Source organism: Atta colombica, unplaced genomic scaffold (genome assembly GCF_001594045.1).
Source record: "Atta colombica isolate Treedump-2 unplaced genomic scaffold, Acol1.0 scaffold126, whole genome shotgun sequence".
Lineage (NCBI taxonomy): Eukaryota > Metazoa > Arthropoda > Insecta > Hymenoptera > Formicidae > Atta > Atta colombica.
The window spans coordinates 6,137,198-6,151,295 of NW_017259213.1; the positions used below are offsets into that span (position 1 = coordinate 6,137,198).

Here is a 14,098-nt window from a genome sequence, read left to right on the forward strand (position 1 = left end):
TAAAAAATTTATTTTTGAACACTTCTTTCTTGTGATTCTTTGATGTTATCGATATCCTTATGCATCTATAACTCCCATGCTACGTTTTACCGTAGCAGCTAATGAGAGTCGCGATCTTCTCTCCTCGTCTAATTGTTTTGTTAGTAGCGACATTTGCGATTGTAAGTCAGTCATTTGATTTTTTAAGGTTTTAACTGTTTCCGATAATGTCCTGTGTATAAAAAGTACATTAATATATGTATATACATAATAATAATAATATACAATAATATTATATTAACAATTTTTGATATAACATATGTATTGTGAATATATTATGTAATTTTTAACTTACAGCATAATAATTAAAAAAAGAATTAAAAAAATTCTATTTCTTCTTTATTTTTTAATTAATTTAACCAATAACATAATGATGAAGTATTTCTGGTACAAATTGATGCAATTTTTTTATTTTGACAAAAATTATTAAATTTAAATATATTTGTTTCAAAGAGAGAAAAATGTAGCTTTTCCAAAATATTTTTCAATATTTTATACTCACTTGTCATTACAATATTCCCAATTGCCTCTGTTATGTGTTAATGATATCCTATCCCGTGATTTTTGTGATTCATAATCTAGCATTGCTAAAAAATAAGCATAATTTCATCATAATATAAAAAATATTTTGAAAAATTTCAATAGTTCTCAATTGACTTGTAGAAACTTACAATTAGACTCTCCAGAATGTACAGTAAATCTAGCATTGACAGAAAGACAATAACCTTCTATTACTTTCAATATAATCGCATCTTCTTCAAATTGTCGCTCATCTGTAATGTAGAATATGCAATAGAAAATAAATTAAAAACTTCGTGTTTGATATTTAATACTAAAGTAATCTTACTGCATAATCGTGGTGAGCGTGATGTATCTGTAGTAGTATCTAATTTTCCAAAATTCTTAAGAGAATATAGGGGAGGAGCAGGTCTTAGTGATGCAATACTCCAAGGTGTCTTAATCCCTGGAGATGTACAATGTTCCATCGCCGATCGTTGGTGCTTTCCGTTCAGCTGATTGTTCGTCTGCTATAATATGTATGCATCATTTGTATAATATTTCAATAATATCGCATAATTACGATTGTTTCTATCATATACATGCACAGACTAAAAATTTCTCTGTTCGAACGTTATTTATGTTATAATTTATACATTTATATATTTTTTCTATTGTTCTGCAGAGTCTAAAAAAATATTTTTAATATAAAAATATTTTTTAATGTAAAGATACAAGATAGAAAAGAGAAATACTATGATTATAATTGAAGTGCACGACCTATTTGAAGACTAAAGCTGTATATTCAAGCTAACTAGAATCTTTTGCGAAGTGAATGATGGATGACGACGGAATAAAAAATAAAGGCATACGCAGAAAAATTGGTGATATTTCTTGAGAGACTATTCTATAAAGTATAATGTATTGTGTTAGTAAAGCGATAGCTTACTTCACACAACATGGCTGTGAAATAAGAGCATACGACTTTTGGTAGAAAATGATAATTAGTAAAAACACCAGCATGGTTAAAAAAACTGAAATGATCAAAGGAACAGCCATGCCATGGAAGCTTGCCTTGTTCTGTGCATCCAACTATCGGGATAGATTTCTTGAGCCACCAATGAGCATATAATCCAGATGAATACACTTGATTTGTTGGCTCGTCATATTCCTCTATAATTGGCTGTATTGGACGAACTATGCGTCTCCCGATTTTTTTAATTACGCACTGATGCGCATATGGTATCGGTTGCGTATATCTTTTTTCTTGTACATTTCCATAATTTATCAGAGGATGAACTAATACAGTCTCTTGAATTTTCTTCCCACTATTATCATTAACATCATTACCAACATCATTAGGTCTCACAAGAGTTGGACATTCATCAATAATTTTAGACGAAGCCACCGAGTGAGCACTATCTCGAGGCGTAGAGCCAAATGGCGAAGTGCAAATACATTGATGTTCAAACTTATTTTCATCATTATCACTTTCACTATGAGATGTTCTTACAGGATCTGTATATTTAGTATGACTAGATGTATATGATTTGTAACAGGAATTAATTTCAGATGAACGTAAGTGATAACTCTCGGCCATTCCCGAATCTGAAGATCGTAAGCTAATATTTACACAAGTTTCTCCAAATTCTTTCCCGATGTTATTATCGCAGTTATCATTCTGATTAGAATATTGAACTGGGACGTCTAAGTTTTTTGAAAACTCTTCGATAGCTCTCAAATATTTATAATTTACAGTCTGATCTCTATCATGTGAAATTTCCAAATGCTCCCGACAAAATTTATTACATGTTTGAAGATTTGACGTATACGACTTGCTTGACGCGAGCGGAACATTTGGCAGGACGTGACTCATAGCACCAGCCGGTAAACTCTTACTAGTCTCGAAAGTACATCGATTGTCGCAATCAACTCTCGGTGCGAAATTCGTGAGTGAAGAAGTGCTCGCTAATCCGACAGTACTAAGATCAGTATTATCTAACACATATCTAACGTCCAATATTAACGAAGATTTACGCAATATTCGTGACTCCTCCTTCACATTATTTTCATCGAATGTATCTGATATCTCGGATTCTTCGCTAGTGTGAGTAGGAAAAATAGTATAGGTCACATTACATTTTCTCATTTTCACGTTAGTTAAATCTGGCTTCAGGATATATTGAATATATAATAATTTCTTCATCAATTCAGGATATATGACTTTTCTCCTCACGAGCTTCGCAAAATATCTCGAGAGTCGAGCGTACGGAGGATGATGACAACTCACACGAGGCGTGGTTGGTGATTTCAAAAGGCTAGTGCATTGTTCTTGAATTAAGAGATTGATCCAACGCTGTCTCTCTTCCCTTGTAGCGCACAGTACGACAATGCTTTCAATCATTGGTCCTTAAAGCATACATATCGCATTTCATTATTATATAATTATTTTAAGAAATAATTGCTATCTTGTGAACTTAGAAACAAAGAATTGATATATTTCTTTATTTCTATGTTAGCAAAATAACATTTTTTATTTATTTTGTGAGCTAGAATCTCTCTCTCTCTCTCTCTCTCTCTCTCTCTCTCTCTCATGATATACTTGAATAAAACATTGATAGTCATACCAGTGATCTCCAGAGCATTTCTTATATCGTCTGTATCTTCAATTCCAGTTACATTAATGCCAGTTAATGGAAGTTTTCCCTATGAATAATCACAACATGAATTAAAATTTATATATTGTGTTTTTAAAGCAATGTGACAGAGATGTTTTCAAATCTACCTCGTAAATAAAGGAACTCATCCTAGGACTGGTGCTAAGAACCAGCAGTGTGGTAGGAAATAAAACAAAGTATCTATCTCTACGATCTACGCCAGTTGCTAAAGTAACAGATCCGACGTGAATAATCTCGCCTAGTGAATTTAATTCTTCACCTTCCCAACCTTTGATTCCACTAGTTAATATTTGGAGTGCTAATTCACGCTGCTTACGTATGGAAGCGCAATGATCCTACAAATAAAATGGATCAAGTAAATTTAAATTTAACATCAATTTATCATTTTTTGTTCACATAATGAAGATGTAGATGAATTATCATACCGCGATTTCTCTATATACTGTTATACTACGTTGAGTATCTCCTCTGTCAGGATGATTTTTTTCAGTATATCTTTCTAATTCTTGAAGCATAGCAGAGTACTTATCTAGTCTTCGAAATGGTTTGCTAAGACCAGTAGTTAATACTAATATACCAGGTGATATTGCTCCACTGCGTTCCATAAATTCATTTAATTCATCTCTAAAATAATAATGCATGATTAATATATTTGCAATCAATTATTATCTTTCGGAAATCATAATACTGTTTTAATCCGTATTATTTTCCAATAGGATTCCATATTGAATCAGTATGCTAAAAGTCATTTGTCAAACAAAAAATTCAAATTTGTTTCTTGAAATTGTCATTCTGTAATATTAGGAATATTAGAAATTTTTAATGGAAAAATAATAGTAATAGTAAAGTAAAATATGAACTTAATCACAAAATAACCAGAGACAAATCATAATACTGCATCATCTCTTGAATAGCAAAAATTTTCATAAAAATTAAGATTCGATTTGTAGCATTCGAATAAAAAGTATATTTTTGAAAAGTACCTACCTGTATCTATCTAATATGCAAACAGCTTGTGGATGATTGTTACAATATGTAGTATGAATAGACTTTAGCCTCAGCGCAATAGTTAGGAAAAGATTTCCTACTCTTGCAGAGAGTCCTTGCAAAACAGTTCCTTCTAAATTTGCTAATAAACATTGATGAGTCTCCAATACCTCGTGAATGTTACCAAGTAGCTGCTTATACTCGTCTTTCTTCAGTCTATGTAAAATTCCAAATTTGTATCATACAATATATGTAATATATTTTTTTCTTATTAAACAACTGACTTACATAGTTGATGTTTCAAGAGGTTGTAGAAAATTATTTACTAGTCCTTGCAGTTCAGCTACATTCACTCTTTCAGAATCGACAATATCCTTTAATACTATATCACGATTAAGTTTTTGATGCGCAGGTGACTCTTGCGGACTCCTTTCTGGAGATGTTTTAATTGACGCATGACTACCATCTGTATGTATATTATATATATAATATATAAAATATATACAATTATTTTCGACCTTAAAGTATATTAAAATATATACAGAATGTTAAAAAACAAATTGTAAATGGATCAAATTGTACACTGTTTCAGTTATTAAAATTAAACAGATTCAAAGAGTATCATACCTGGAGCTCTATACTCCTTGACATAATTCGAAGGGAACCAACCAGTCTTATCATGCAACGTGCCCTCCCACCAGCCTTCATCGTCCACTTGAGTTATCGTTATTACATCTCCTTTCTTGAAACATAACTAGAAAAAACAAAAACACTGCATACAATACACATACAAATACATTTTTAGCAATAGTGATAACACTGCTCCATATAGGAATATTCAGAACAATCTTCGAGAGAGGGGAAAAGAGAAGAAGAATTCCACATACTTCATCGTTATTCTTTCCTTTGAAGGAGAAAAGCGCCGTGACGAATTTTGGAGCATCGGACTTCGACATAACTCTCGTATTCATTAACCATGAGACGTGGTAAAATATCGAGGAATTAATTCCGAGATGACACCTTCAAGCATTGTTCTTTCACGAACAACACTCTCAGCCTTCAAAGCCTACATAAATTCCTCGAATGCGAAGATGTTTCGACGAACTGTAACTCCTATTTTTAAGAAAATCCACTGCGTCAGAAGTTCGAAAAAGCGACCGACCTGGACAGACTCTCATCACATGTTCCAGCAACACACTCTAGCGCTTGTCACGAAAAAACTCTTCGAGCACTCATCATGCACAAATGTGGTAGTATCCGATCATACGGTACGGTAATGACATACACACGTGCGCAAAGCGTATGCGCGCACATGCGCGTATGCCAAAACTTGATAGACTCGTGTCTATAAATAACACAACCACTGTGTCACGTGATCATAATTACGAACACATCCGCGGGGTGATACATCATCACGACCGTGAGGATATTTTTTCACCGCATTCAGCTCACTGCTTCGAAAAGATGCGGATGTATTATACTTATACGAGCGCAAATGAAGGAATCCTTCGGGAAATGCTACGATGAAACGATTACGGTGTTTATAGTACGTCAAGATTTAAATATTTCATGTGTATGATTTAATTTATGATATGTCGATTTAAATTTCCCGCCATTTATTAAATTCCCTGATTATTATATACTTACATACATATTATTATGATATTAAGATCATTTTAATGTTTAATCTTAAAATGTTATGACTTTATGATTGACTTATAACATCTTAAGACAGACTTAAATATGTATAAGAATCAACTATATATGAATACTAATTTATGACACTCATATCGAATTCTTCTGAGAAAATTCTTTGGAGAAACTGTTATAAATATCATACATTTAAAAATAAACTTCACGCGTATATAACGAATTCGTACAGCGGAAAGCAAATACACTAGTCTGTTCTAGATATGAAACCAGGCCTGTTCTTTTTATTAGCTGAACTTCTTGCATGATTTATCTTTTCTCTTTTCCTCTCCAACGAAAAGAAACGGAAAGAAAAGGAAAAAGAGATTGTGCAAGAACTTCAGCTAAAAAAAAAGACCTCATATGAAACTAATTGTGAGATGGCACATAGAACTGCACTGCTTCAAGTTTTCCTTTCTCTTCTGACAGTATGAACTAATCGACCAATCGCTAAATGAAAAGATATAGCGAGACTTGCAGTGGGAAAAGCTTTATTCAGGTATAATTTCGTACCTGAACAGACAACACCTTTTTTGCCTGCATATACTCTCTAATCCTTTTAGAATAAAAGCTCTGATAAGCAAAATCTCACTCTTAAAGATTGAAAATTGAGCCACTTTTTTTTCAAAATTGGCTTAGATTAATATTCTATGTTCTAAAGAATTTAAAGAGTAAACTTGGTCTTATTCTTCTTTTTTTGGTGATCATCTAATCTTCTTAACGAGTCTGCTTTTATTTTTATTTTTAATAGCCAGTAGTTGAATATACATGTATGTATAAATAGATGAATAAGGATAAATACAATCCTTGTAAAATCTATTCAAAATCGAGAATCATAATTGTCACTTCTCCAGTTTCCAGCCGGAGATTTCAGCTTTTTAAACGAATCTCTGGTACAGACAGACAAAAATCTTCAAAAGACCGAATCTGCAGATGATTTTATTTTAAAAGACAGTACTATTACTATAGAGAACTATAGAGAACAATTTTTAGTACTATAGAAAAAGTAACAATTTTAATAATGACAATCCACACAGTATACTTTAATAATGTGTTCTTTAAGAACATCTGTAGGATGCTTCATGATAAGTATAATCGGTCATATAACTTTTTCCCTAAAGCGAAAAAGTGACAATTTTTATGCATATAAGCATGTAGGAGACACATTGTGATAAATTTTTTCTTTTCGCTCTTGCTTGTAAAAGAATATTTCAATTTTTAGAGATAAGATTTCCCTTTCAACAAAGAACAATTAATTTTTCCAAATTTTAATCTTTGTAAACACTCGAGGAATAACTGCCTACATGTGGGGTACTATGTGACAGATCTGAAACAGTATATGACTAGTTCAAGAGTGTTACAAGACCAAAAGAAAATCATTTTAATAAGTTTGAAGATTTTATTATTGTATCTTTAAAACTTGCACAATGCGAAATCAAAAATAAAATTTTTAAGTTGTTTTAATATTAAAAATAAAATTTTCACTATAAGACATATAAACACAGCATAAATAGGTATGTAAAAAATGTATAAAAAATTAATATTATAATGAGCTTGTATTAATCACTTAGATTACAAGCTTTCTGGCTTTCAGTCTTAATAAAATATATTAAAATAATAAACATATGACAAATATTAAAAATATATTAAAATATTACAATAAAAAGTCAAAATAAAAATAAGATGTCTTTTTTACCCATAGAAATAGTTACAAAACCAAATTTTTATAGAACTTTCTTAACTTAAACATATTAAAAGCTTCATTGACTATAATTTAAAATTGACTATTAGTTTAAAGTTGAGAGAAAAATTAACAACAAATCATTGCCTTCTTGTTCCATTCATAATGGGTTTTAGTAAAATCATATATATGTCTTTTTTTCTCTATGTCGAACCATGCTTAATAATCAATAAAAAAACAATGATAACAGAGTGTGAAGACGAAATAAACAAAAATAAATATGTCACAATGTATCTCAAGAATTACTGCTCCAAGGATACTTTCGTCACTGCTCAGAAAAATTTTTCATGCATGAATATGTATAAATATGTATAATTATATATAAAATTATGCATAATTATGTATATACAATTTTTTTTACATTTTTCCAAACTTATTTTTTTCTAAAACAAACAATGCGGAAATTAATAATCCTTTTAATTATTTTTTATGTTTTCACATTATTATTACTATTTCTATTACACTAAAAAGTAATTTTACAAAAGAAAGAAGGATATATGAACATATTTCATATACAATTATACATGTTTATGAATATTTATACACATTTATTAGAGGCGTGCAGGTACCCGAGAGTTCGAATTCGGATCGGGTCGAGAATTTTTTCCGGAATCGAGTCGGAACCCGAATGTTTGTAATGTTCGGGTACCGTAAATTTCAGGTACCCGAATTTAAAATTAGGTAGTGATCATAGATCTAGAAACTCTTTAAACACATAATTTTATGCTTCTTCATGATTTTCAATCGGATTTTCCATTTAAACTATAATATAATTAATTAATTTAATTTAAAAGTCCACAAGAAAGAATGAACTTTAAAAAAGTTCATAAAAATACATATAATACACATATACAAAAAATATTTTTACTTTTCACGTTTCTATCCTAGAGGAAAAGTTACGTGATCGAACATTCTTTGAAGATATGCGCTATATGAGTGCAAAATAGTGAGAATAATAGACTTTCTAGCATCCTGGAGTCTCGTAAGATTACTCGGACTGTGTCTCATCTCGCTTCGAATATTACCTCAATCATATTTTTGAAAAGCGTTTCCGGATTTGACTGTGCAAGTGTATTATATTATTTACAGTCTCTTTATTCGTCTGGACGCGCGTCCATGCGGTACGGAAGTATCGTAATCGCAGGCGTCCAGTGTCTGAGGGGCCCTTTCCATTTTTATCTTAATTACGAATTAATGAGATATAATGAATCATAATCACCGAAATCATATGTCATCATTACACTTGCAGGTTTAATGAGATAACATATGTCGATGTTGATGATATGTGTCATTTGTGTGTTAGACGAGTCATCAACATCGATATACGTTATCTTATTAAACCTGCAAGTGTAATGATGGCATATGATTTCGGTGATTATATCTCGATTCATTATATCTCGTTAATTCGCAATCAAGACAAAAATAGAAAGCGACTACGACATCTTTCTGTGTCACGGGTTTGTTCAAGAAATCGAAATACACGAGAAATTATTACGAATATACCGATGATGATCCAAAACTGAAGATCGAAACGTTTATAATTTTTGAAGACATTTTTGTAAATTTCTAATAAATTTCTAATAATTTCGCATATATATGTATAACTGGTGCTCGGCTCAAATCGGCATTTCACATATTGTATGATTTATGCACTAATTGCTATATTTTAATCTGTATATCCGAAATTTATCGTGTAGCCTTTCCCACATATTCTTTCGTCAAAAAGCAAATAGTTTATACTAATTTAACAATATGTATAATGTCAAATATGTATAATTTAAACTAATGGCAACAGATGTTGCGTTGAATTAGTTGCAGAGTATGCATTTCAGCTGTTACGGCGCAATAGAAATTCATTTATCATCCGGAACAATGCTATTAAGGTTGGAATACAAACCGGATATAAAAACTGATTATTTTGAGGTTCAATCAAGCTTGAAAACAACGTAAATTCCTTCGTTTGCATTATTTTTTTAAGCGACTAAATAACAATGTGATTTCTTTATGTATGAAATTAACTAAAGTATTAAAAATATATTTTGAATTATCCTTAATGAATTTATTAATTTTTAATTTTAACAATTTCACACTTTTCTCATAAATAATGGATTTTGATAATATTGGATAATTTTATATGAATATTGATTATATTAACCAAGAATTTATATAATAATATATTTACATAATTATTTCTTTACTGTATCAGTGAATTGTATCGAATTTGCATAATAAAACTAGTCGAGCTATTACAGATCAGGATTTTGTGTTATTTATTTCGCAGATTAAGTATTACTTGACTATAAAAATCTCTCTTTCATTAAAAAAAAAATGAAAATTGTTTAAAAAATATATAAATATTGGGTCGTCCGGAAAGTTTGTGCCGACTAAAATTTAAATTTTAGTATACATTTATTAAATTAAAATTTTCTGCGTTTCAATTTTCCTTCAACATCGGCACGAACTTTCCGGACGACCCAATAATATATCTATTTTGAATATAATATTCTGGGGACACATTACTTTTATAAGATTTTGAGAACACATTATTTTTTATATAGAGAAAAAATATTACAGCTTATTCCTAGAACAAAATACATGTTTAAATTCCGACACTAGGCGTTCTCAAAAGTGGAAACAGTTTCTAAAACAAATCTGTTGCAGAATAAAAATCTTAAATATTTCATGTCTACTGCATCTGGAAAATTTATCATAGAGGTTACTCATATTGCAATGTGTGCAAAGTGTATGTGATGTAAAAGAGATGAAAAAAACAGGTTTTTTATTCTTTATTATTTTAAAATAAAAAAACTGAATAAAAAACTAATTTTATTATGAAAAAATGGTTTTTTATCAAAATTCTGAAAAAAGATATAAAGATAAAAATCTTTTTGAAACGGATCTAATAAGACATCTATTTTTGACCACCGTCACTTAATCGTTGTATTACATTTTGATTATTTACAGCTATATCTTTGTACAGAAATCTTTTGAATATATGCAAAAACTGAATTCTAGTACAATAATGTAATATATTCCCCGAATAAAAAACTTTCAGGGTCAAAATAAAAAACTGATTTTTACTGGGTTTTTCACTCAAGGTTTCTAGTTTTTTCGAATATAACTTTATCTCTATTAAAGCGAGATTTCAGAATCGGATGAGTATAATATGTAGCAAGGGAGAAAGAGACGAATAAAAAGAAGAGAGGAAAGGCGTGGAGATAAAGCTATTGACCCTTGCTCTCTCAATGACCTGTCAGAGATATCGTTCCACTAAATTCACTGACGTGCCTTCTCAGTCAGTCGAACGCGTGCTCACACGCCTTTGGAATCGGTTAGGAGTTACATCGCACGTTCTCATTCACTGATAAGCATTTTGCACCCTTGGCAGATAAAAGGAAGAACTGTTAGTGATAGTTGAAGGGCGAAGCTTGTGACCGCAAACTGATCGTAAAATTGATTGTGGAATTAATTAATATATTAATCCGTTGACAAAATTCAAAAGTGAAGGTAGTGAGGGGTTTCCAATAGAGAAGTTACGACAGGAAACAATCGGAGGGGATCTCGACAAATTTATGATACGATTACACGTTAATATTTTTTATGATAGCTTCTTTGTAGTAATATCGGTAGGGCCAAGTGTCAAATGGTATATTAGTGTTTCTAACAGGAAGTTAAAAGAACATGAGGTGCAAAACGCGATTAGAAATGCGAGTCTACACGGTAGTCTTTTTAATAGTGTGCTGCTTCCTGTGTTTTCCATGTGCAAGCGAGGAGCTAAAAGCGAACAATGCCTCAACTTCACTAGGTATAACATTTCATTGATAGACGTGATTTCGTCAAAACCTAGCAATGTCTGTATATTTTTAAAATCGTTTAAATACAGCGCAATTGCATTGAACTGTTATTTCCTGGTTAATATTAATATATTTATAATTATTTAAATATATAAATTGTTTAAATATAATATAATTGATATAATATAATATAATATAATATAATATAATATAATTGAATTAAAGAGACAGGGGAGATTATAATTTTCTCAATCATTTCCTATTGAACTTTTAATAAATGATATATTTCGTAAATAATTTCAATGCAATTTAATAAAGTTGTATATTATATAAACAAACAACATAATATTTCTAATCATTTTTTATTTTCTAAATTGTTAAACATTACTCAATATATCAAACTGAAAATTATGCGAGTAAGAAACTATGTACGATTTAATTTCTTCGTTTTTTTTTTAAAGTTTTCATTTAAAAGTGAATTAATTGAACTTTAAAAAAATGAACTTTAAAAAACTAATTGTTATTATTCAAGCTTCAAAAAATAATTGACTTCACTGTTTGTTTCATAATACACATAATAATTAACTATAATACGCTTTTTGCTACGTTTTTTCATGTAAATAATTTACTCTTCTTGCGCAATATATAGTTCAAGGGGCAATCATAACATAGATCGTTGTAAAATAAAATTATTTCATTTACAAGTCTCAATGATTAATTTTCGCGTAAAATTTCAATAATTAATTGAAGCAGCTTACATCTAACAATAAAAATTTTTGGATATCAATTTCGTATATCTCAAAATCACTCTCATGAAATTGATTTTATAATACTATTTTTCTATATTTATTTACGTAATATTGATTTTACTTATTAATTTAACAAAATATAACTTATTCTAGACAAGAAAATGGTAGCTCAAATAGCCGCAGGCGAGCAGCGACTAGGGGATCAAATTCGCGCTATCCTCAAACATTATCAGCAAGACGATCCGGTCGGGTTACCGGGCGCGCCGATACCGGATCCGATGCCAGTGCCGGATATGAAGCATTCCTTCTCCATAAATACGATAAATCTAAAAAAAATTAGCGTTTATGGATTGTCCAAGTTCCGTATCGAACATATAGAATCGGAATTGGCACGTATGCAGGTAAATTAGAACAAAACGTCAGCTGGAAAGATAGAAAAAAATCAAAAAAAATCAAAAAAATATTAGAAACTGAAACTGATGTACAATACTTCTTTTCCGCTCTTGATTAGATTCTAAAATATATATACATTTATATGCATATAGTGATACATGTAGAAGACAGTTCGCTGTGTTGCTATTGTTAATAGTTACTATAGTATTATAGTATATAATATAGTTATATAATACAATATTATGGACAGTTATTAACACAGTTATATGAATAATTTAAAAATAATAAATGTTGATTAAATAAGTAATGTCTATGTAAGTCATTACTTATATATTGATAATGAAGATTACAATATCGTAAATCAATCGATTTCTTTAAAAATAATAACTCTAAAATAAAAACTTTATTATTAAATTTTAATTGATATAATATTTATTTAAAATTTTCAACTATTTTTTATGGTTAAAATGCTTTTAGTAAAGAAATCAAACATTTAATATGCAAATATATGTACATTTGTTGTGTGTATGTGTGTGTGTGTGTGTGTGTGTGTGTGTGTGTGTGTGTGCGCGCGCGCGCGCGCGCGCGTGTGTTACGTAGAAAATAAGATGCGCATCATATTTTAAGCAGACGTAGTAGAAAGATGATAACGATATTGTGACTGTATAATGATGAAAGAAGTAAAATATGCTCTTCTAGTAAAATCTTTTTTATTAATTTATCTGAAAAATTTTTTAATTATCAATTTGCAAAGAATGTGTTTTAAAACATAATTTACATTATATGTAAATATTCTGTGTACAAAATATTTTGTAGATTATGTATGTATATATATTTTACATATTTTATTTTTTACATCTTTCTTTTGAAATCATCAAATTTTTGTTTTTTTCTTTATTTATATTTACAATTTTCTTATATTATTCACATGAATTTTATTCACATGAAGATGTATATTTATATTAAATAATTAAATTTATCTTTATATATATGCACTTGATGTTTATTTTTGCAACTTTATTGTTTTTACTAGAAATGTAAAATAAAAATAATTATCTTTTCGAGGTGTCTGTCGCAGTAAGGATTGACATTCTTGATATTCGCGGATTATACACAATGACATCGTGGATTTCGAGATCCGAAGGAGACTTTTCGGTGAAACTTACTGGCGTGAAAGTCGAAGGTATCGCCAGGCTAGAAGTGAGCACCGATGGCAAATTACAAGCTCAGGATATCGATATGGATTTGACTTTCGATAAAATTGACCTGGACTTTAAGAATCTAGGATTCCTCGGTTCAGTGTTTCAAGGAGTCATCAATTCCGTCGGGAGCTTCATCTTTGACGGCATCAAACCATTCATACTGAAAGAAGTTAATACAAACATAAGGTGCAAGTCTTTTAAAAAAATATTTTTTATTCTTTTAAATCGAAATTATTTAAGTATAAAAATATTTCTTATCCTTTTTAAATCGAAATTTTTTTAAACAAATAAATAAAAACAAAATGAGATGAATAGATCATAAGATAAA

At 30.0% G+C, this 14,098-nt stretch overlaps 2 protein-coding genes across 4 annotated transcripts in view; one reads left to right on the forward strand and one right to left on the reverse strand.

Annotated features, from left to right (window-relative positions):
• Positions 1 to 33: 33 nt before the first annotated feature.
• On the reverse strand, positions 34 to 5,388 carry LOC108695034 (rho guanine nucleotide exchange factor 7-like). 3 transcript variants are annotated; one of them, XM_018204760.1, is made up of 12 exons: positions 5,090 to 5,388; positions 4,830 to 4,956; positions 4,491 to 4,668; positions 4,203 to 4,418; positions 3,641 to 3,839; positions 3,323 to 3,550; positions 3,165 to 3,243; positions 2,828 to 2,946; positions 887 to 1,067; positions 711 to 812; positions 542 to 626; positions 34 to 211 (listed from the first exon to the last, which is right to left on the reverse strand). In XM_018204760.1, exons 1-12 carry the CDS (start codon positions 5,171 to 5,173, stop codon positions 58 to 60), a joined length of 1,752 nt encoding a protein of 583 aa, XP_018060249.1. In that variant the 5' UTR covers positions 5,174 to 5,388; the 3' UTR covers positions 34 to 57. The 3 variants fall into 3 exon arrangements, with proteins under 3 accessions (XP_018060249.1, XP_018060250.1, XP_018060248.1); XM_018204761.1 differs by having other exon boundaries at positions 1,487 to 2,946; XM_018204759.1 differs by lacking the exons at positions 34 to 211; positions 542 to 626; positions 711 to 812 and having other exon boundaries at positions 925 to 1,067; positions 1,612 to 2,946.
• Positions 5,389 to 11,313: 5,925 nt separating this feature from the next.
• LOC108695019 overlaps positions 11,314 to 14,098 on the forward strand; it is a 5,654-nt gene continuing 2,869 nt past the window's right edge. The window contains exons 1-3 of the mRNA XM_018204736.1: positions 11,314 to 11,437; positions 12,329 to 12,576; positions 13,634 to 13,956. Of these exons, the coding sequence (XP_018060225.1) occupies positions 11,314 to 11,437; positions 12,329 to 12,576; positions 13,634 to 13,956 (695 nt within the window). The remainder of the gene's footprint in view (positions 11,438 to 12,328; positions 12,577 to 13,633; positions 13,957 to 14,098) is intronic.

Excerpts from the sequence above, each read along its gene's own strand:
- LOC108695034 (XM_018204761.1), bottom strand. The coding sequence starts at position 5,173 with ATGAATACGAGAGTTATGTCGAAGTCCGATGCTCCAAAATTCGTCACG. Across the intron at positions 4,669-4,829 it reads CAAGGAGTATAGAGCTCCAG|ATGGTAGTCATGCGTCAATT; the intron begins GTATGATACTCT and ends ATATACATACAG. Across the intron at positions 2,947-3,164 it reads AAATGCTCTGGAGATCACTG|GACCAATGATTGAAAGCATT; the intron begins GTATGACTATCA and ends GTATGCTTTAAG.